General features: G+C 44.3%; 1 protein-coding gene across 2 annotated transcripts in view; it reads left to right on the forward strand.

Moving 5' to 3' along the window:
* Nucleotides 1–21,818, forward strand: part of CNTNAP5 (contactin associated protein family member 5) — a 770,280-nt gene that overhangs the window by 419,448 nt on the left and 329,014 nt on the right. For both annotated transcript variants that reach the window (XM_069473762.1, XM_069473772.1), the window contains exons 9-10: nt 10,785–10,934; nt 13,821–13,992. In XM_069473762.1, coding sequence (XP_069329863.1) covers nt 10,785–10,934; nt 13,821–13,992 — 322 coding nt within the window. The remainder of the gene's footprint in view (nt 1–10,784; nt 10,935–13,820; nt 13,993–21,818) is intronic.

Consider the following 21,818-nt stretch of genomic DNA (forward strand, 5'->3'; position numbering starts at 1 on the left):
TACATAGAGTCTTCAAATTTGTCAAAAGAGGGACAGTTGCAGGTGCTGAAACTATTTCATGTAGAGAGAAAACAGGGGCATGGTAAGGATCTTTGAATATGGGGCAGGCTTTCTTACAGATGAGGATCTGCAAATATTTATGTCCCTTCAGAAAGCAGAGACAGCAGCAAGGAGGCCAAATGGCAGAAAGACCTCCCTGCATTTCCGTTAGAGAATCTTCTCCCCAGAGATTCCCAATTGTGCAGTGCACTGCCTTGAAATCATCAAGGGCATCAAATCCAAACTGGAATTTTCAGGATGAACAGATGAGTCTATACTTTAAAGACATGGTCTAAGCACAATTGAATGAAATCCAGAAGAAAAAGCTGGGAGAATCTAAACTGAGAGATCTCAGCCTGGCAGCCAAGCACCACTTAATGACCATAAGCTGCAAAGACATAGGTGAGAGCCAGTCACCTGGAACAGAGCAGAATCCCGGGACCAAAGGAATCATGGCTACAAAGATGCAGACGTCAACCAGATGCCATCACAATTCTTTTCGCTGAGGCAAGTGGTTTATTGGAGAGACCATCGCAGCTCATCCCACTTAATCCCGAGGAGCGAGCAGTAGTGTTTGTCATGTTTCTTTTACCGCCTTATAATTTTTCAGTATTTCCATAATTCCTTGAATAGTACTAGAGAAAAGCCTTTCCAAAGATATCAGTTCAGCCGTCCATTCCATCAGTCATGGGTTTCCGTATTCTGCAGGCTGCCGTGACGAGCTTGTTCTTTCTCTAGCTCAGGACACGGTGAGACTCTGGTGGCAGAGCCTTGGACGGGCAGCCAGAATGGGCATCTTCTTGATGATTACTTGACACCAAATGCGTTTACATTAAATAATTCCTGCTGCAGCTGTGGCGAACACCACCCCACTTATTGTCCGGAATTTATCTCGGTTGGTATTTTCTCAGAAAACCGTTCGGAAGCAGGCCGGGTGGCCTGTTTTCTGGTCTTCTAGTTCTTCTCTTTGTAGCATTTGCCCTATGTATGTGTACATCTGTCTGCATTAGTCTGCTCAGGCTACCATAGCAAAATACCACAGACTAAGTGGCTTAAACAACAAAAACGTATTTCCTCACGGTTCTGGAGGCTAGAAGTCTAAGACGAAGGTGTTGGCAGGTTTGGTTTCTTCTGAGGGTCTCTCTCTTGGCCTGTATGTAGGTGGCCGCCTGCTCCCTGTGTCCTTCCGTGTCCTCCCTCTGTGAGTGTCTCTGTCCAAACATCCTCTTCTCACAAGGGCACCAGACATAATGAACCTCATTTTGTCATAATTACCCTTTAAAGACTCTAGCTCCAAATAAAGTTTTATTTTTAGGTACTAGGGGTTAGGACTTTGACATAAGAGATTTGTGGGGACTCATCACAGTTCATAACAACGTAAATTAATTCTGCGTCTATTCAATTGGTTGTTCAATGTCTTCTCATCACTAGGACATAAGGGTCCATGGGAACAAGCCCATCACTTGCTCAGGGCCGGGTACCACCCATTTCTCACCACAAGTCCTCCCTCACTGTGTGCCTCGCGCACGGGCCCCTGTCTCAGTGAATAAACTAGTGGAGTTGACCTCCAAAACGTTTCTGAAGGATATACCTCTGACAGGGAAAGGAGAGTTTGTAGTGATTTTTAACAAACAGTCATGTAACAACAATTATATGCTGCACAGTGTGTCAAACTCAGCAATGAGTTATCCTCAGAGGAAGTGCTAATTAGACAAAGGGCAGTGGAGCTCCCAGAGGTGGGGAGACGGCCTGAGAGAGTGAGCTGCATCGTGTAGGAGACCAGTGCCCACTCGGATTAATGCAGGCGGCCAGATGGTTACAGGCTACAGCCCTGCAATTAACAGAGCTGCTCCCCCAATAGTGCCCTTTTTTCATGTAAGTCATTTGTAGCTAGCCGCCATCTGCACGTCAAGCAAACACGACGAGTCTGTGAGCTCCATCCTCTGCTTCAATTAAGTTGTCATTAATGCCTCTGTGTTTCAGCTAAGATAATGTTGATGAGGAAATCCCATTAGCGAGGCCAAATAAATAGATAGCCCCAGGGCCACGGCTGTCACAACAAGCTGTCTGGCTGAGCACAGAGTTCGAGTTTCAGAAGACAGAAATATGATGAAGCTTTGCATTTTATGGGGACCTGTGGAATATAATTGCCTGAATTTCAAGATATCCAGCAAAGGTTGGGGATGTTTACCAAAGTAGTGATCTTGGGCATCTGTAGCTTTTTCAGGCTTGGGTAATGACAACAGAAGCATTTTATTTATTAACTTACTTTTCTTTCTCTACCTTACTCAAAAAAGAAATTGAGAGAGCTCGATTTTTATTATTATAGCAGATTCATCTATTACCCAAGGCTCCTGCTACCTCCCTTGCTCTTCCATATTTTCTACTTTGACGATTCTTTTATATAGTTCACTTTGCTTCCACCTAATTCAGGAAACTTTTGGAGTGTTGACTCTGTGCTGGGCACTATGGTTGAGCTGGGGATGGAGGTACTGCCCTTCACCTGGTAGGCACTGTTGGCAGGGATGGGAAAGAGGCATTTATAATGCAATAGGACGAATGCTCAGGATTCTGGAAAAGCACAGAGAAGAGGCAACAAGATGAGTAAGAAAGAGAAGACTTTCTAGAAGAGGGGACAATACAGTTTGATTCTGAAGAATGAATAGAATTTGGCCAGATAGGGAAGGAAAGGATGCTCCAATCAGAAAGGAGAAACAGGAAGAGAACCAGGGGTGTAAGACTCCCTGGGGGGCTTAGTGTACCTTAGTGTCACAGAGTGCATGGAAGGATGGACAAAAGGTGAGGCCGCATATTGGTCAGGGACCACACAGTTGGAGCTGTATCCTGAAGGGAGTAGGAAAACATCTCTCTGGAGTTGAGCTTGATTTTTATCACGTAGATGTTTGATCTGAGCATTCAAGTCTGTACTAGGGAAGGAACCCCTTCGCCACCAACCACAAATGTGTGGCGACTTCCCATCAGACTCCAGACTCCAGTGGATGCAAACCCAGATGTTATCTCTTTATACCTTGATAGCGGGTTTTCAGGATCCAGGTTATCTTGAAATATGAGCCAGGCTTTAACCACCAGGAAAGGTTTAACCTGTGATTTATGGCCAATGCTCATGAGACGGCCCTGCTGCTGACACTTGGCAGGGGAGATTCGGCTGGTTTGATGCTCAATCAATCAATGAGCATTTGGAGAGGGCAGGACGTTGCCCCCTGACGCAGAGGGGGATACCCAGACATGACTCAGATTCCGACCCCCAGGAACTTGTAATCCCACTGGGGAGATGAGACTTACATAGATGAATTGTTAATTAATATCAACAGGCAGTAAATAACATGAATGAAATAAGTAGATCAGACAGTGGATGTTACAGGAATTTACAAGGAAAAATTGCTTTGCATTAGTCTGCTTCGTTCATTTCCTGATTTAGTAACTTATTCATTTATTCGATCAATCAATCATTCAGCACTTTCTTTATGGCCTCCACTGTGCTGGGCAACTGTGATAGAAAGTCAAAAAACAGCAGCTGTCTGTCTGTACAGTTTGGAGAGGCTGTGCTAAGGCAAACACTGGGCCTTGCAGGACTGGGAGATGCGTTTGGATAGTGGGAACTGCACAGTGTACGGGTAGAGCAGAGGTTGGGAGTAGAAGCACCAATTTGCTAACTGTGTTCACTTGGAGCAAACGAATACACTAGTCTAGCTGGAATAAGGAATTTATGCAGGGATATTGGGAAATAAGGTTGAAAAGACAGAAAGGAACTTGGTTACAGAAAGCAAAGATTGTCCAGCTAAGCAGTGTGCGTTGCTCTCTCAGCTCCAGGACCCACTGGAGGGTTATTTGCTGTGAAATTGACAATAACATTGCTCTTTAGATAGTTTGCTCTATGGAGGTGTCCTCCACCAGAAAGAGGTGGGAGGCTGGGGAAAGAGGGAGGCCGTCCTGAAAATTCCTAGCTGTAAGCATAAGGGGGAGAATAAAAGGGAATTTGAAGAAATATGAGAATTTAATCTACCATATGTAGGGGAGAGTTAATAGACTTTGATAACTGATGAATAAATGGAGTCCAAGAGAAACATAACTCAGGCTCTAAATTGTAGCATAATGGTACTGGTAATTATAATATTCTCTTTTACTATGTGATTGACATTTATTTTAAGACTGCCTTATTCAATTATTTATATATTCCCTACTTTGTTCTTACAAAAATTAAAACTACCTTTGAACTGTTAAATAAGAGTAGATATGAGAGGACATAGAAAAACAGCTGAATTGAGTGTTCTGGAGAAGATAGAGCCTAGAAACTTCCAAGGTAAGCTTATCAATTCTGTTTCTATTTTACAGATGAGGTAACAGGTTTAGAGAAATTAAGATATCTGTCTAAATTCCTAGAAATTGTAAGTGACAGGGCCTTGAGCAAGGGGTAACAGGCAAATAAAGGTGTCAAGAAAATGTGTCACAAGTTATTTCCAGGGTTGGAAATAGTCTTTGGGGACTCTGTGCTGGCCTGGGCTGTATCTCTGTGTGTATGTGTGTGTGGCTGTGACGGCCTGGTCTAGTCGTGGCTGTGTCTCTGTGTGTGTGTACCTCTGCGTGTGTACCTCTGCGTGTGTGTGGCTGTGACGGCCTAGTCTAGTCATGGCTGATGCTTAAGGCTCCTGGACAGCCACTCAGTTTCAGTAGTTTATTAAGACCTTGTGACACAGATTATGGTCTTGCCTTTCCTTCTATCTTCAAAACATAAAAACAGACACTAAAATAAGATGAAGATTAAAGTTCAAAGATCTGTTAGGAATTTGACCGAGGAAATAGAGAAAGAGAAGAGCAATTGGGAGCCAGAATGCAAGAGGTATGCTACAAGACGCCCCACCTCCACCAAAGTAAAATCAAAGTAATAAAATATGGCTTAACATTCTAAGAGAAGACCTAAGTAGACTTCCTGAGAAACAAAAGTTGAATCTCATTTTAATTCTTCTCAGAAGCTAGATGATCCACAAAAGCACAGGACTAAAGTTTGAAGTCAGTATTGTTAAAAGCAAAGTTGTCTGGTAGGAATGTAAACTGGCACAGCCCCTTTGGAAAGAGTCTGGCAATTCCCCAAAGGGTGAAGTATGGAGTTACCATTAGACCCAGCAACTGCACTCCTAGGTGTCAAGAAGATTGGAAATATATGTCCATACAGAAACATGTACACAAATGTTCATGGCAGCATTATTTACAATAATGCTCCAAAGTGGAAACAACCTAAATGTCCACCAACAGATGATAGATGAACCAAATGTGGTATATTCATATAATTGAATATTATCCAGCTATACAAATATCCCAATTCCTGTCACATGGATAAAGCTTGAAAACATTATGCTAAGCATGAGAAGCCAGTCACAAAAATGGTGCCTATCGTATACTGCCATTTATATGAAATGCCAAGAATAAGGAAATCCACAGAGGTGCAAAAGTGGATTAGTGGTTGACCAGGGCTGGAGGTGAGGGCATAAGGAGTTGGAGTGATGAGAGATGAAGGACACAGAGTGCATTTTGGGGGTGACAGAATGTTTTAAAATTGATTGTAGTGATTGTATTACCCTGAATCTACTAAAAACCATTGAGTTGCACACTTTAAAATAGATGAAAAGTATGGTACATGAATTTTATCTCAACAAAGCTGTTACCAAAATAATAATAACACAAGCAAAGTTCAATTCATCAATAAAAAATAAAACTTTGCAGAGCTCCTTGGTCATCCAGGCTATCCCAGAAGCAGGGCAGGACTGGTGGCTTAGATGGTTCCGAAACAGGAGGGGCGCAGCCCTCTTGCCTGACACCTCCCTTTGAACACGGGCTCCGCCTCTTAGTAGCCGTAGGACCCTGTACAGCCTCTCCGTCCTCCTCTGTGACATCTATAACATGAGGACAATAAATATGAACTCTAGGACCATTGTAAAAATTAGGAATTATATATTTAAAGTGCCTGGCACATTGGAGGCATTTAATATTGTTAGCGTGTATTACTAGCTATTTTTACAATTGGGCTGTGTTTTCAAAGGTTCATTTGCAAGTTCAGTTGTAAAGATGGAAAATGTCATCTTTGTCTATAGAGAAAACTTTTCAGGTCTTGATAGGATTCCTAGGGAAGCACAGGACAGCTTGTATAACTCTCTCTCTTTAAGAAGCCTTTTGTACTGATGTCCTAGGCTGGATTCTGGGACCTGGGAAAAGCCATGAATACAAAAGTGGGAAAGGACATTTTTTCTGCCCTTCATTTCAGCTTAAATAGTTTTTTTTAAGAGATTATGAAAATTGTACATTATTTAAGAAACTTTGAAAACTTCAGTACTATATGGATGAAAAAATGAAAATAAGCTATGATACTATCATTCTACATCATTCCAGTGTTTTCTCTTGCTGTTAATTTTTAACAGAATAGGAATTAGGCAGCATATACTATTTGGCTAGAGTTTTTCTCTTATCGAGATATCAGTAGCATTCTTGGATGGTATGATTTTTAATCACTACATTATTTTTCCATATTAAGAGTACCCCATATTTGATTTAGCTAACCTGCTACTATTGGAAATATTGGCAGCTGTGAATTTTTGTTATTGTATGTTACAGTGTCATGAACTATCTTCACCATAAATCTTCAGCGAAGCTCTGTTACTATTTTAGGATTAGTTTTTCAGAATAAAATTCATGGGTGATGAGGTATGACAGTCTTAGGATTTTTGATACCTTTTGGTATATTGCCTTCCACAAAGAATGTGCAAACTTAGGCTGATAGAGCAGCATATGAAATTACCTGTTTCCCTCTGTACCCACTAACATTTAATATAATCAGTTTTTATTCTTTGCTGCTCTGGGAGATGGCAAATAATGCCTGACATCCCTTTAAAGTTCAGAAATGTTCCGTTTGTAATCATCCAACTCTATCCAGAACCCAAATCCCGTCTTTAAGTCTCGGTCCCTAAATCATGTGGGTGCTTAGTTCCCCAGAGTGACACTTAAGACCCTGCTCTTCTACCCCAGGGGCTTTTTCCCCATCCAGGTGTTCCTGGCCTCAAAGGTGTTGCTTTCCTGTTCTCCTAATTGGTCATGTCTGTTCTTTCAAAGCTATTTATCTCAGAGAGGTTTAGGAGGAAAGCAATCTGATAGAGTGGACTCTCCTTAATTTCCTAATTAATAGCACTTCAACTTGTACCTTTAAAGGAGTATTCTTAATATCCAAACCTTGGAGAATCTCTGGGGGTGCTTTTTGGGTCCATTAACAGAATCAAGTAGATAAGAGTGCCCAGGTGGAAAGCAAAGATTTTTAGAAGAGAAATTACAACTTTACTTGCCTTGGAATGGATGCTGGGTCAGGTGCCCTAAACTAGCCACGTTTTCCTAGCTTCTTTCCTTTCTCTTTCAAAACATCTAATGGGGTAGTTCCCAACCCTGGCTGCACAGCTGAATTCCCAGGGATCTTTGAACCTTCCAAGGCCTTGGGGCCACCCCCAGAAATCTGACTTAATTAACCTGCTGTGGGCCCAGTGTTCTGTATTTTCAAAAGCTTCCCAGGTGATACCTGCATCAAAAACTAGTATTCTAATAATTCTCTTCCAAAGAGCTAAGCTTTTCATACAACACCCCCACCCCCTGCAGGAAAAGGTAGGAAAAGGTCAACTCAAAGAAAAGCAGACCAAAGAGGAAAAAAAAAAAAAAAGGAAAGGAGAAGAGAGGAGAGGAGAAGAGAGGGGAGGGGAGCAAAGGGGAGAGGATGGGAGAGGAGAGGAAAAGAGAAGAAGAGAAGAGAAGAGAAAGAGAGAAGAGACCAACCCTGCAAATGCTCATTAAGTAAAAATTTTAAAGACAGAGACACAAACAGTGATGTAGGACAGAGACCGGACCACAACCCCAGCACAGAAGCTGGTTCTGCAGACTCACAGGAGCAGCCCCATCTCCCAGCCAGTTTCATCTGTAAAATGCTGCTAGGTCTCTGGTTAGAGGGGCTGCTCCCTGTGGCCTCTGAATATCTTCCTTCTCTACTGCATCCCTGATGCCTTGCAGGGTGCTTGGCCCTCAGGGACTATTTAGACCCTATAGTGCTAAACTGGTTATTAACTCCCTTCCAGCCCAAACAGTCTAGAGCTTACCTGCAAATGCTGGCCCATATGTTATGCAGATATATTCAAATGAGCATGCAAATGAAAGTAAAAGTAAAGACTTACAATTGACTGTGCTCACCAAATACCCTACAGAAGTCAAATGTTCCTCACCAAGAAACACCTGACAGACCTTCTACCTCATTAGCAGAGTCCCTGTGGCCAGGACCCAAACCCTGTCTGAAGACAACTGCCTTCAGGAGAAAGTGGGGCCACCAGGCTGAGCGGCCTGTGGGTTCTCCCCTCTACCCCGAGCAGATGTTCGGGGCTGCAGGGGGACTGCCTGCAAGGGGCTGGCTGGAAGCACAGGAGGTCTCCTGCATCTGGCCACTCTGAGCAGATGGGGCCCAGCTGCCCTGGCGGAAACGCAGCTGGGCCCATGCCTGGTGCTGTGCTTCTCCCTGGGCAGCTTCCCCAGCCATTCCAGAGCCCCGGAGTGTGGGGGACACAAGCTCTTTACTTGCCACTCCGCTGAGATTGTCAGTGTTTTCTTCCCAGCTGGCTTCTCAGGGGCTGCGCCAGTAGGCTCTACCAAGGCAGGTCTGTTTTACCTCTGCAAATAGCTCTTCATCCATTGCTTGCTCTCTGTTTTCCCTGCTGCTACTTTAGGGAAGACCCTACCATCCTGTCTCCCGGGGTCTCTGCAAGCAATCACCACTCCCCACCATTCCTGCAGTTCTGCCTCCAGCCTGGACTCCTCCCAGCCCCTATCCTCTGCTCTGCATCCCGAGGATTCTTTGAATCAACACCTCCACCCAGTCATTACCAAGCTAGAGACTCCCAGGCTCCAAAGCAGAGATTTATATCCCCGGCTGTACATTAGAGTCACCCAGGGAGCTTTTGAGAAAATGCAGATGCCTAGAGCCCATCCCCAGAGATTCTATTGGAATTGGTTTGGATAAAGTGTTCTCCAGAATCATTTGTCAAAAGACAGTGGTAAAACTCCCCTTTCACCTGGCCCATAAGGCCCCTGGGCAACAGGAGCCTCTCCCCAATTTCTTCCCATCATCCTCCCTGCTTCTCGTTCCAGACCTCCAGGTGTTTGTACAGGCCCTGTCTCCTGGAACCCTTGCTCTGAATTGCAAACGTTCTCAGTTTCCAAAACTTCCCTTAACTGTCACCTACTTCTGTGAAACACTCTTGGGACCCTCACGTGGGCTAGTTAGGCCTTCTTTCTTCCTTCCCACATGTCATACACTGTTCCACCCAGAATCGCAAGCCTTGTCTGCTTGCTTCTTGGTCTACCCCACCAGCCAGAACTCAAAAGGCCGTGTTTTAATTCTCTTTGCCTATGTCTCTTCACTTAACTGTGGCCCACCCCCAGATAGAGACCGTGGGTGCCCATATCCATACTCCCTGTTGCCAGGTCCACTTTGTAGCTGCAGCTCCGTCCCTGTGTTTGAGCTGCTACTGCTCACTGCTTAGGATTGACACGATTGACATGAACTGTTCCGCATACACTGCTGTGTTAGCGGTGTAGCTCTCACAAGGGCCTTTCAGTACAATCACTGTCCCCCTTTTGCAGGGGAAAAACTGAGGCAAGGAGAGGGAAGGCAACTCCACACATAACAGGGCACAGTAAATGACTATTGAATGAAGACCTGTGTGACTGTGTGCTCTTGTCACAGACAAATCTTTGTGACTCGATTGGTTAATATGGCCACGTTTTCTTCCTCAAGTGCTTTGCACTGACATAATCATCTTAACAGACGACAAATTTTTGGAGGAAATAGTTGAAACTCTCATGACTAATTCCCAGTGGTGTTTTCTCAACATGGTAGGTCAGTAATGTAGTGTGCACCAAAGACATCTGGGCAGAAGAACAGGAGAGAACTGGACATAGCACCCACTCTGCCCCCAGATGGCTCTAGAAACGGAACTGCCTGATCTCATTTGATCAGTGATACAGAGTAGGGATTATAATATTTACAGGTGATAAAATTGGAGGATAGTTATGGAAAGAGGCTGGAAATGAACCTGTCTGTTACTTCTCCCTGACAGGAGGCTGCGTCTGCCTGGCACGCCATTGCAATCTGGCTTTCCTTTTCTACTTTAAAAATAGTTTACTTTTTACTAAAAATGGGATAAAAGTCATTTTTAGGAAAGTGTGAGAAAACCAAAATTGCTTATAAGCCACCCACCCAAAGATAAAACTGCTGATAACATTTCAAGTTTTGTTGGGTTTTTTTTGTTTGTTTGTTTTCTCTTTTTCTTCTGCATTTATACATTAATACATCAGTATCTGCCATGCTTTTGGTTGTAGTATATATGACTTTTGTAATTTTGATTTTGTTTTTAAGCCAAAACCATCAGAAGTAATTTAGGTACTTTAAAAAAAAAAGAAAGAAAGAAAGAAAGAAAGAAAGAAAGAAAGAAAGAAAGAAAGAAAGAAAGAAAGAAAGAAAGGAGAATAGAATCACGTGGTAAAAGGAGGGAGAAAGATGTCCCTTGTGAAACAGCGGGGGCTTTGGCTCAAGCCCAGTGAAGAGTGGGGCGTGCCCGAGACTGCCCGTGGACCACAGCGGGCTGGGGAACGAGCCCCTCTCCCCAGACCTCGCCCTCATCGCTGTGCGTGTCCTTCCTGTTCTCTTGCAGGCAGCAACTTGAACGACGGCCTGTGGCACTCGGTTAGCGTCAGCGCCAGGAGGAACCGCATCACTCTCACTCTGGATGATGATGCCACATCCCCAGCTCAGGACACCGCCTGGGTGCAGATTTATTCTGGAAATAGCTACTACTTTGGAGGTAAATTCTCCAACCTTTGAGAGTGAAAATAAATGGGGGAGGGAGAATGCAGCAGGCAAGTATTTCACTGTGGTGATTTCACTTTGTCAATTAGACCGTTCTCCCAACACACACACACACACACACACACACACACACACGCATCCACCCTCAAACCCAAAATAGTGAGAAGCAAAATCTCTCACAGCTGTGCAAATATAAATTATCTAGGTCAGTGCTGAGGAAGAAAAGAACTTTAGCTGTAAGAGCTGGTGTTACATAACATGTCCAAAGGAGATTTTTGCAGCTATGCCAAGCTCTGTGATCACATTAGAAAGGAGAAACTCAGCTGAAAACTTAGAGAAAGTGTATCAAGAGTCAGCAGTACCTGCAAGGGGAAAAATTCAGGTGGGAAAGAGCAGCCAGTATGCTTGGCCATCTAGGCCATCCCTCTGCCACTTTGCTGTCTTGGTCCCCTGTCCCTTCCTTCCCTACATCCCTGGAGGCCCTGCCCATGGATTGGGGCAGCCAGCAATGGGGAGGAAGTAGAAGGCCCGTGAACTTGTAGCTGAACACTGGAGAAGCCAGTTCAGATTCTGCCTTCTCTGATGTTAGGTGCTTCCTGGGAATCTTTCCAATGATGAAACCACAAGGGCAAATTGGTAATGATGAAAGACAAATCATTAGGCATCTACTGCATTTTTATCAATGCATACATATTTTATTTAGTTGTTTGATGGCATTTCTTTCATTAAAAATTAATATCTAATTTCCTAGTCAGTTGTTTGTACTATAGAAATAATCTCTAAAGAGGATTTAACCTCGGTGGGTGTCTGACCTTGAGCAAGACACTTATAGTCCCTGAATTTCCTTATCTGGAACATGGGGAAATAAACTCACCTTCAGCATAGCTGGGAGAGTTAAGTGAGAACAAGGTTTAGATGTGCAGCACAGAGCCTGCTACGTGGCAGGGGATGGACCACTTGGCTTCAGCTCCTACAGATAGGGGCATGGATCAGGGTCCGAACTACATTTGCTAATTCTTTTCCATTGGGAAACTGAAGAAACATATTATATAAAATTATGCCCTGCAGTCTCTTAAATAGGATTTATAAATCATTTCTCTCATACGAAGGAAATGTGGCTAAAGCTTTGAAATACAAAAGGGACTTTGCACAAGTGCAGTATATGTATTGGGGTCTCTTGGAAGGGAAGCAGTGTGGAGCAGCATCTTTGTGGTTTGATTTTAGGGTGAGGAAGGGCCACTGTCCTCCACCCCAATCTTCTCCGTGTGTGCAGGGGGAACAAATTCCTTTAGAAAAGGAATGCACTTCCAGTCTCTGTTAAGGTTTTATGTGTCTTACCTCATTTAATTCACGCAGCCTGTTTGTGAGGTAGGTAATATTATCCCCATTTAATAGATAATAAGACTAATGTTTGCTCAGATGAAATAATTTGTATGAGGCCATAGAGCTAGTGAGTAGCAGAGCAAGGGTTCAAATCCAGATCTGTGTTTTCCATAGTGCACTAGTGAAAACAAGGAGATGACAAAAAAAAAAAAAAAAAAATGCATCAGAGAGGCTGTAGAGGAAGAGTCTCAGGTATATCCCGAAGATATACCTTACAGACTGCATGATTTTGCACCTTACTCAATATTTCAGCAACAAAGAGAGAAAAGGGATCTTGAATTTATTTCTGGGAAAATATGTTTTTTAGTAATTATGATACAGTAATCATCTGACATGTCTCAAAGGCAAAATGACTTCCCTCTCTCAGTTGACGTGTTCTCAGATCCAGGTTTTAAGGAGCACAATGCTAAGGAGATGAAGATTTATCTATGATTTGAACAGTGTTTAAACAAACGCCCCACATGTAGACTGTAAACTTAAGGAAGGTGAAAAATGTTTTCAGTAATAATAGTCAACTTACATAAATTCTCTCTACAGCTTCAATTAGAAGTTGTAGCATCTCTCTTCATTTTATGGTGTGCTTGTGAGCTGTTAACCAGCTGCCGGGCTTCAGCCCAGCAGCGACTGTCTACTAGAGATGGCTGAAATAATTCCCAATTATTTATGGGCTATTGCCATGGTTTCAAGCTTGCATTCCCATATGCTATGAACCTATTAAAACCATTGGGATGGAGTTTGTAAGGAGCACAGCACTTAGATACACCCACGATGCTCTATACCTGTCTTAATGAGAAGTAGATATACCCTGGTTGCAAGCTACGCTAAGTCAGTGTAATACATTTTTTTTAAAAGAACACCCTTTAGAAAAGGTATAGTGTTAGCCTTTCACATATGCTATTACAGCCCTGTAACTACGTGCATTTAAACCCTTAGTTCCTTAATGTCCGGATTTGTTTTGCACATCTCTTCAAAATTCCAGTTATGTTCCTGAGTGTACCTTTCTCAGGAACTAAGCCTGTTAATGCCAACAATTAGTCAGACAATTACTCTGCTGCCATCCTTAGCCAACGCATAATGTCCTTTGAAAGTGTAATTCAGAATTGAATTGTGCATTTAGATACATGTTTCAGGACAGACCCAAAATTCCCAGGTAGTTACGATGTGTTGCTTCCTTGGGATGAGTGAAGGATACTGAGCAAAAGAATAACAAAGAGCTTACCAACATAAAGAAAAAAAAATCAGCATGAGATAAATGCTATAGTACGGGTATTCCCTTTGCCACACTTTTTACTTTCTCTACGGTGATTGAGTATGCCCTGTTTTGTACCGATTCCGTTCCCCTCCCTGAGGATGCCAGGATTTACAACGAAAGGGCGTGCACCGCGGTGAATGAAAAAGCACCAAAATAATTAGACCTCAAGGTCTTCCATCAATAGGTCGCCAGAGCAATGACGGATCATTTCAGTATTCTTCTTCATCTTTTTTCTCTGTCCCACAGGGTGCCCCAACAATCTCACCGATTCCCAATGTTTAAATCCCATTAAGGCTTTCCAAGGCTGCATGAGGCTCATCTTTATTGATAACCAGCCCAAGGACCTCATTTCAGTTCAGCAAGGTTCCCTGGGGAATTTCAGTGATTTACACATTGATCTGTGTAGCATCAAAGACAGGTAATTATTGTCTCTTGTCTTCTGTTCTCCCACTCCCTTCCCATTCTCACTGTTCTAAATATGACTTTCTTTAAGCAAAATTCTAATCCGCCGACATTAGCCACATTAGACATAATTGAGTCGCCTAATGGAAAATATTTCTGAAAGGATTTCAGGCCCAGAGAAAAATGGTTTAAATTAGTTGAGTCTCTCTTCATGTTGACTTCAGTAAATGGGATATGCAAATTAAATCAAAATACAAATTTGTGAAAGGATTAAAATTTTATGCATAAACAACATTTGATTACTTTGAAGTTAAGGGTAAAGCAAAACGGAGGAAGGAATTACTTCCCTCCTAAACCATTCCGTTCCTCACTGCAGTGGGTGTCCCCTAACACAGGCAGGTGAGTGTCAGACCCTCTGGGAGACCCACGACAGAGGTCTGGGCCGTGCCCAGTGGCACACAGCAAACCCCAATCCACTGCTCTGTGGCCCAGAGGACACTGGACCCTGGCTCGAGAGAATCAGCAACCCATACGTCTGACAAAACTCAGTTTCTCTCTCTATTTTTACTGGAATCTGGCTCCTCTTATATTATTAATAGGAGTTTCTAAATGCAAGTACACACTGCAGAAAGCTAAAGAGGATGGATTTGGAATTTTCAGCAAAGTTTACCATGTTCCCCATGTTTCTTCTCCAGAGCCTACCTCCTTCATTCTAATTCTGCTCACCCCAGGCAAAATATTATTTACTGGATGGGTGAATAATATCTGTTAAGTGCTTGCCTATTTGTTGGCGACATAGGGCCTCTGCTCGTGTTTCACCAGGGAGTATATTAGCCATTACAATAAAGTGAGATAAATGACCAAGAAATGCTCCCGTAATTGTTGGACACATGGCAGCAGCCACTTAGTCTGGCCTGGACAATGAGGTCAGAAGGATTCAGAGGTGCTGCTGAGTCCAGTCTTGGAGGAGGAGGTACAGGTGGCTTGGGCGAGGTGGGGAGGGCGAGGGAGGTCAGTGGAACATTGTGCAGAAACAGGAGAGAGCAGCACTTGCAAGTATTTCAGCAATTCAAAATACTTTTTTTTTTGCATTCAAAATATCTAACATTGGAATACAGTTTGCAATTGATGGTGTATAATAGTTTAATTGGCAGCATTCATTTTTCTTAGTGGCATATAAACTAATGGTATGTCTTACAATTAATGGTGTTGTGGATGGAATAAAACACAGCTCAGTAGAGACGGTAGGTCGGTGTGGGTGGCACACATGGTGTGAATATGGCCAGAGATGTGGAACAGGACCCATCATGAAGAACTTTGTGTGCCAGTGAAATTTGCCTTCATGTTCTTAGAAAGAATCAGCAAGAAAGGTGGTCATATCTGTCTAGTAGAAAGAGTATTCAGAAAAAACGGGAAAGATGGATTGGAAGAGAGCTAGCACACAGTGGGGGAGGCGAAGCCCCGGTGCAGGGGAGGAAAGGTGGGCGATAGTGGGTGCCTCCACTGAGCGGTACAGAAATCAGCTGTGCAGAATCTGGTGTCCGCTAATGCTGGTGATGACCAATATAATGCGGTGGGACTTTTTGCACCTGTTTCTCTGTTAATACCATCACATGTGGGATCAGCAGCACATCACATGGACTTCTTGGCTCCTCTGCTTCATTATTTTTGTATTTGACCAGCTGGAAATGTGGCTAATAACATGTGTGCTTCACTAAAATGTATTAGTTTAGAAACCTTCGAGTAAAAGGTATTACAAGGAATGGTGCCCACTCCTATAGGGTCCAGGAATGGTGAGGAGGACCCTCCTTCCTCAGCCAGCACGGCCTTGTGCAAAGTGTGGATCAATACAGGGAATATTTGTCAATACGTGTCTCTTATGCTACCTTAATTTCTAATCAAGGAAGCTCTCGTTATTTTCGATTACATGAAAGTCATTGCCATCTACACCGCATCATTACTTTTGTGTAATTGTAGTCTTGTATAATTGTATTACATACAATTGTGTTTTGGTTAATTGTATAATAAGGGATTGTGTTTAGTTTAGTGGGTAAATGGTACGTTTTTCTTGATTTACCAGACACTGTCTTAACAGAGGGGAAAGCTGTGGCAACAGCCTTTGCTTGATTCATTATTTCTTGAACTTATGTTTAACATTAATTGGAAAGAGGCAGGGGTTAGAAGGGCAGGTGATTTCCGAGTCTGGTGTTTTATTTTTAATGTGTTAATCAATGTGAATTTGATTTCAGGGAAAGTACAAAGTCTTTGCCTTCAAGGAGCTTGCTACTTGCTGGGGAGGGAGGCAAAATAGCCTGGCTGTGGTTTTCCTTACCTGTGCTCTGTCTGGAAAGTCCACAGAGGATGCCTGAGTGGGTCTGGGTACTCCCAGGTCCCTCCCCTGCCATGTCCTCGTGAGCTACAGAGTCCTAGACCTCCGTCCCACCCCTCCGTGGTTGCCACCTCCCACCCCTTCCTTTCCTTCCTTGACACAAAGTGTGGTCCAACCCTCCCAGCTTCCATTTCTTGCTTACCCCAACTGGACGTCTTACACATCTTAAGGGTCTTAGTTCTGGTTACATAGGGAGATCAGATTTGAGAAATCCAGAGGCACAAAAGTTCCAAAATCTTATGTTCTCCTTCTAGTGGGGATCCTCTAAGCAGGTTCTCTTAGAGACGGTACCTAGATACCCTGGTGCCTGCTGTCCAATGTGCGTGGTTTACAAACTACCTTTGACACATCACCTTGAATAAAAGCTGGCAGCTTCCCTTCTCAGAGATTAAGGAAATTTAACCAATTTGTGTCTCAATGATGGGCAAATTACCAAGTCATCTGGCTTCTGGGAAAAACTGGCCTTGCCCACAGCTCTGGCAGCATGGGAACCGTTGGCATTAGGCAGTAACAGTTCACAGCAGTGGCGGTGTGAGGACAGGATGGGAGAAGGAGGCAACTAGGATGGCAATGGAGAGTTTCCAACAGACCCGTTCCCTTTCTATAGTCCTTCTAAACCCCTACGATGCAATGTGTAGCCACTGCCCCTTTTCTGCACGCCAGATCCCCAGCCTCATATCTTACACCCCAAGCCCCTGCTCTTCATAAGCTACATCTAATCACCCCCTTGGACTTGAAGTAGGCAAGATGCAATAGTCTAAGCTATTGCAGGGAAACATCACCTTCAATAACTGCTTCATTTGGTGAACAACTGTTTCTCACAGCCTCTGTGGTTGAATGTCATCAATAGACATTGGGTGAGTGAGCGAAGCTGACTATGTACATCCCTGAGTAGGACAGGGTGCTGCAACAGCTGTAGAGCTCTGGGAGGACACATGCACTAATGTCTCTCCTTTCTAAAAGGGGAAAACTAAGACCCAGAGATGCATGTCAACTTTCCTTAGGTCACACAGGGTTGCAGTTATAGTCAAGAGTTGAACCTTGCCTTTGTTCTCTCCCGTGTACTATCTAGCAAACAGGTACTGACCTGGAAATAGCAGTCAGTGTGTGTCTGTGGCTCTCATTATGTAACCCCAGCTTCTGCTCAACCAGGTAGAATTTTCAAGCATCTGCAATATATCAGATTCTTTGTATACCTTGTGTGCCTAATGCAATTCCATTTAAAAGGGAGACATTCAAAGTAGTGTGTAATGTCAGATGGAGTCTGGGTGGACCAAGGAGGGCCAGGTCCAGAGGTGTCTCTTCCCAGTATCCTTGTGGATGAGTTCCAGTCAGTGCCAGGAGCCATGTCCAGTCCTGCAGGGTTCAAGGTCCATGGCAGGAGGGACAGATTACCAAATGCTGTCCAGAAATTGAATAGGAGATGGGATCCAAGGTGTGACACCAAACCAGGAGGGGAAAACAGGGATGCCGATGAGTCAGCTGCTTGAGGTGGGGAGAAGTAGAGTCACACTCGGGAAAATTCCCAAATCCCAGCGCAGGTGGCAGCAGCTTTGACAGTCAGTAGGGTGCATATAATCCCGCCCACCACTTACCAGTTTGACATATGACACTGGTTATTTAACCTTGTGTCCATATTTCCTCTTCTGCAAAACCAGGATCATAAAACCTACCTTTGTGTTCAAAGTTGCGTGAGAAAGTGTGAGAAGTCAGGTGCTCAGCGGCCTGTCTAGCATGCAGTAGATACTCAGGATTGTTCACCATGGTAAGTCTTTACTGAAAGGTTTGCCAACTCTCCAGTGTCCATGAGGAGAGGAAGGCTTAGGTCTCCTTCTAACACCCCCAACTCCCACCACTGCAAGTGATCCCTAGCAGTGTCTGGGGTGATCCGCATAGAAATACCTTTCATGTGGCCTGAAATCAGTCACTCTGCGACTCCTCTGGGGCTTTCATTTGCTCTTGTCCAAAGGACTTGCCCTTCTGGGCTACTAGCCACTGCCAAGAAAGCACTAATGGGAAAAGCCAAGGTTGTGGTCTTCAGATTTTCCTAAAGCACTGATCTCAGGGCCAGGACTAGGGCGAACCTAGAGAGAAAAATTTAAGGAGGCCCTTACTTCCACATCCATGTACACAATGACCCTGCCTTCGCAGATGCCTAAGTGTAGGGGCCTTCTTAAATCTTGCAGGCAAATTTGAGTGTGTTTGTATCAGAAGGGCTTGTTGCGACACGAATTTAAGGAGTGTAGAGCCTGAGAATTTTCATTGCTAGCAAATTCCTGAGTGATGCTTCTGTTGAGGGACTGGCCTACTGGCCACACTCTAAGAACCACTGCCTACAAGCTTCTAGTCCTACAGGTGGGATTGTGTGGAGTCTGCAAAGGTGGTGTAGGTGTGGGAGAGAAGGATGCTCCCGCCCCCGCCTAGAACTCATGGCCAGGGTCTCCCAGAGTCTGTGAAAAGTGCTAGCAACTCTCTCTCAAAGTCCCTCTCCCCAAGGGTGTTGAAACCAGTCCCAGGGATGCTGTGGGGGCACTAACTTTTTTCTCCCCCCAGGGCGCCCTGGTCTTTGTCATGCGGCTCCTCCCCTGCTTCCCACCACAAACAAGACCTTTGTAAATAAAAATGGACATGATCAGATTCTCAGGTGTGTCTAAGAGAGGGGACGTTTTGGTTCTAGGGGAGTGGAACGTGATTTTAGAACAGTTGCAGCTGGTAACAAACATAACCTTTTTTTTTTTTTTTTTTTTTTATGAGGAAAGTCACTGGCCAGGCCGGCTGAAAGTCGCAGCTCGATCTTGCTGTCTAGACAAACTCCACAGCCTGTCGGGTGCCACTATAATGAAAGTAGCTCACCTCCCCCAGATATTGCCTACACACCTTTACAAAGCTTGATAAACACTGATTTCACATGGCCTTCGGGTGCTCAAAAAGGGCTTTGGGGGCCACATGGCCCGTTCCCTGCAAACTTCCCTCATAAAGCAATGCTACTCAGGAGGGTCCCAGGAGGCCACCCTGCCCTGATTCTGCACAGGGGAAAGTGGACGCCACATAGAGGTGACAAAGACATATGTGGAAGCCAGGGCTGTGTGCCCGTGGTCTTTGCTATAGCATCCTATGGAGAGCTTTTGCTCTAATCCTTTCTAAATGAAACATTTTACTTTTCCCAAAGAGTATCATGACATGAGCACTGCATTAAATTTCTTGCATCAAATAGGTTATGAAATGCAGTTTCTCCCTCCATTTCCTTTTCCCCAACACACATTCTTTTAAGAAAAGCATCTGCTAAACTCTGGTCAAGAGTCTTACCTTTGTTGGTGCAGGGTTGGAGTGCTGTGAACACTGGGAGTTGCAAACCATCATGTTGGATAACCTCCCATAAACAGACTCCTGCTAAAAACCCACCCTGAGTGTGGGAGTTTGTTAAAAACAGTGGGTAATATAAAAAGATTGCATTGTGGGGTAATACATATGTTTTAGTCCTTCTCTAAAATTGAAAGCCTATACATTGGGTGCCAGAAAAGCCACTGTAAGGGCAGTGCCCACACAATCTGAGCTTCTAACTCTGAAGTGAGAAATGCTACAATATGGTGTTCTCCCTCAACTCATGGGATGGGGCCAAAATCAAAACAAGATCACTTGAGGTTTTTTATTTATCATTTGTGTTCTATTTCACAGGGGAAAACGAAAAGTTATATTTTATGTAACAGTTACTGAGAAAACATTCTACAAATATCATTTCATTTAATTCTCCCCATAGTCTGCAAGGTCCACCAAGTGGTTCTCAAAATATGACCCCCAGGGCAGCAACATCAGTATCACCCGGCAACTTGTTAGAACTGTGATTCTCAGACGGCGGCTCTTGCCTGCTGGGTCAGAAACTTGGGGTGGGGGCAATCTGAGTTTCAATGAGTCCTGCAGGTGATTCTGATGCACCTCAACTTTGAGAACCACTGGTTTGTTCCATTATTGTCATTTTACGGATAAGACGACCAATTCTTAGGGAGGCCCAGTAACTACCCAAGGTCACATCTTCAGTATTTGGGGGAGCCAGGATTCCAATTCAAGTTAGGCTGATTCCTAGATCCAGATAGATCTGAAGGGCCTATTGCCAGAAGACCAGAGGAAGAGAATGGGCTTGGGTGGCCAGAGTGGGCCAAGGGAAGGACCACAGAGGAAGTGGGATTTTAGCAGGAACTTGAAAAGCCAGCTGGATTTAGGGAGGTCAAGAAAGGTGCTCCAGGTGCCCCCATTTGAGGATGAGTGAGCTGCTGCCCCCCTGTTTGCTGTACTGGACGGGCTGCACTGGTGGCACTGGGTGAAAGAGAACTTAAGTCAGGGTGAGGGGAGACTTGCCAGCACAAATAGTTTAAAATCTTAGTAATAGGCTGGGCACAGTGACTCACGCCTGTAATCCTAGCACTCGGGGAGGCCGAGGCGGGAGGCTCGCTCAAGGTCAGGAGTTTGAGACCAGTCTGAGCAAGAGCAAGACCCCGTCTCTACTACACATAGAAAGAAATTAGCTGGACAGTGAAAAATATATATAGAAAAAATAAGCCAGGCGTGGTGGCACATGCCTGTTGTCCCAGCTACTTGGGAGGCTGAGGCAGAAGGATTGCTTAAACCCAGGAGTTTGAGGTTGCTGTGAGCTAGGCTGACGCCAGGGCACTCTAGCCTGGGCAACAGAGTGAGATTCTGTCTCCAATCAATAAATAAATAAATAAAATCTTAGTAATAGGCCATATTAATAGCTAATCTTTAAATCTGCAGTCCCCAACCGCAGGGGTCCCAGTCTGTGACCTGTTCGAAACTGGGCTGCACAGCAGGAGGTGAGCGAGAGAAGCTTCATCTGCATTTACAGCCACTCCCCATTGCCCACATCACCTCCTGGGCTCCGCCTCCTGTCGGTTCAGCAGGGGCATTAGCTGCAGGAAAACAAGCTCAGGGCTCCCACTGATTCTGCATTATGGTGAGCTGTCTAATTATTTCATTACATATTACAATGTAATAATAATAGAAACAAAGTGCACAGTAGATGTAATGCACTTGAGTCATCCCAAAACCATTCTCCCCCTCTGCCTCTATCCATTGAAAAATTGTATTCCATGAAATCGGTCCCTAGTGCCAAAAAGTTTGGGGACCGATGCTTTAAATGATACTTACTGAATGTGGACATGGTGTGTGTGTGTATGTGTGTGTGTGTGTGTGTGTGTGTGTTGCTGTAATCCTCACCACAATGCTATGAAGTAGGTAATATTAGTAGCTCCATTTGACAGATAACAAAGTGGAGGCCCAGCGACGCTAAGTGCCTTGCCTAAGGTCAGACAGCCCATCTGCGGCAGGGCGTGGCCACAGGTCACGAAGCCCCGTTGAAGAGATCAGGCCTGCCCTGCACTGTGCTGCTTCTGACCCTGCAGTGCGGAAGCATCCAACATTCTTCAGCAGAGTCGTGAAGT

This window comes from Eulemur rufifrons, chromosome 1 (genome assembly GCF_041146395.1).
Source record: "Eulemur rufifrons isolate Redbay chromosome 1, OSU_ERuf_1, whole genome shotgun sequence".
Taxonomy (NCBI): domain Eukaryota; kingdom Metazoa; phylum Chordata; class Mammalia; order Primates; family Lemuridae; genus Eulemur; species Eulemur rufifrons.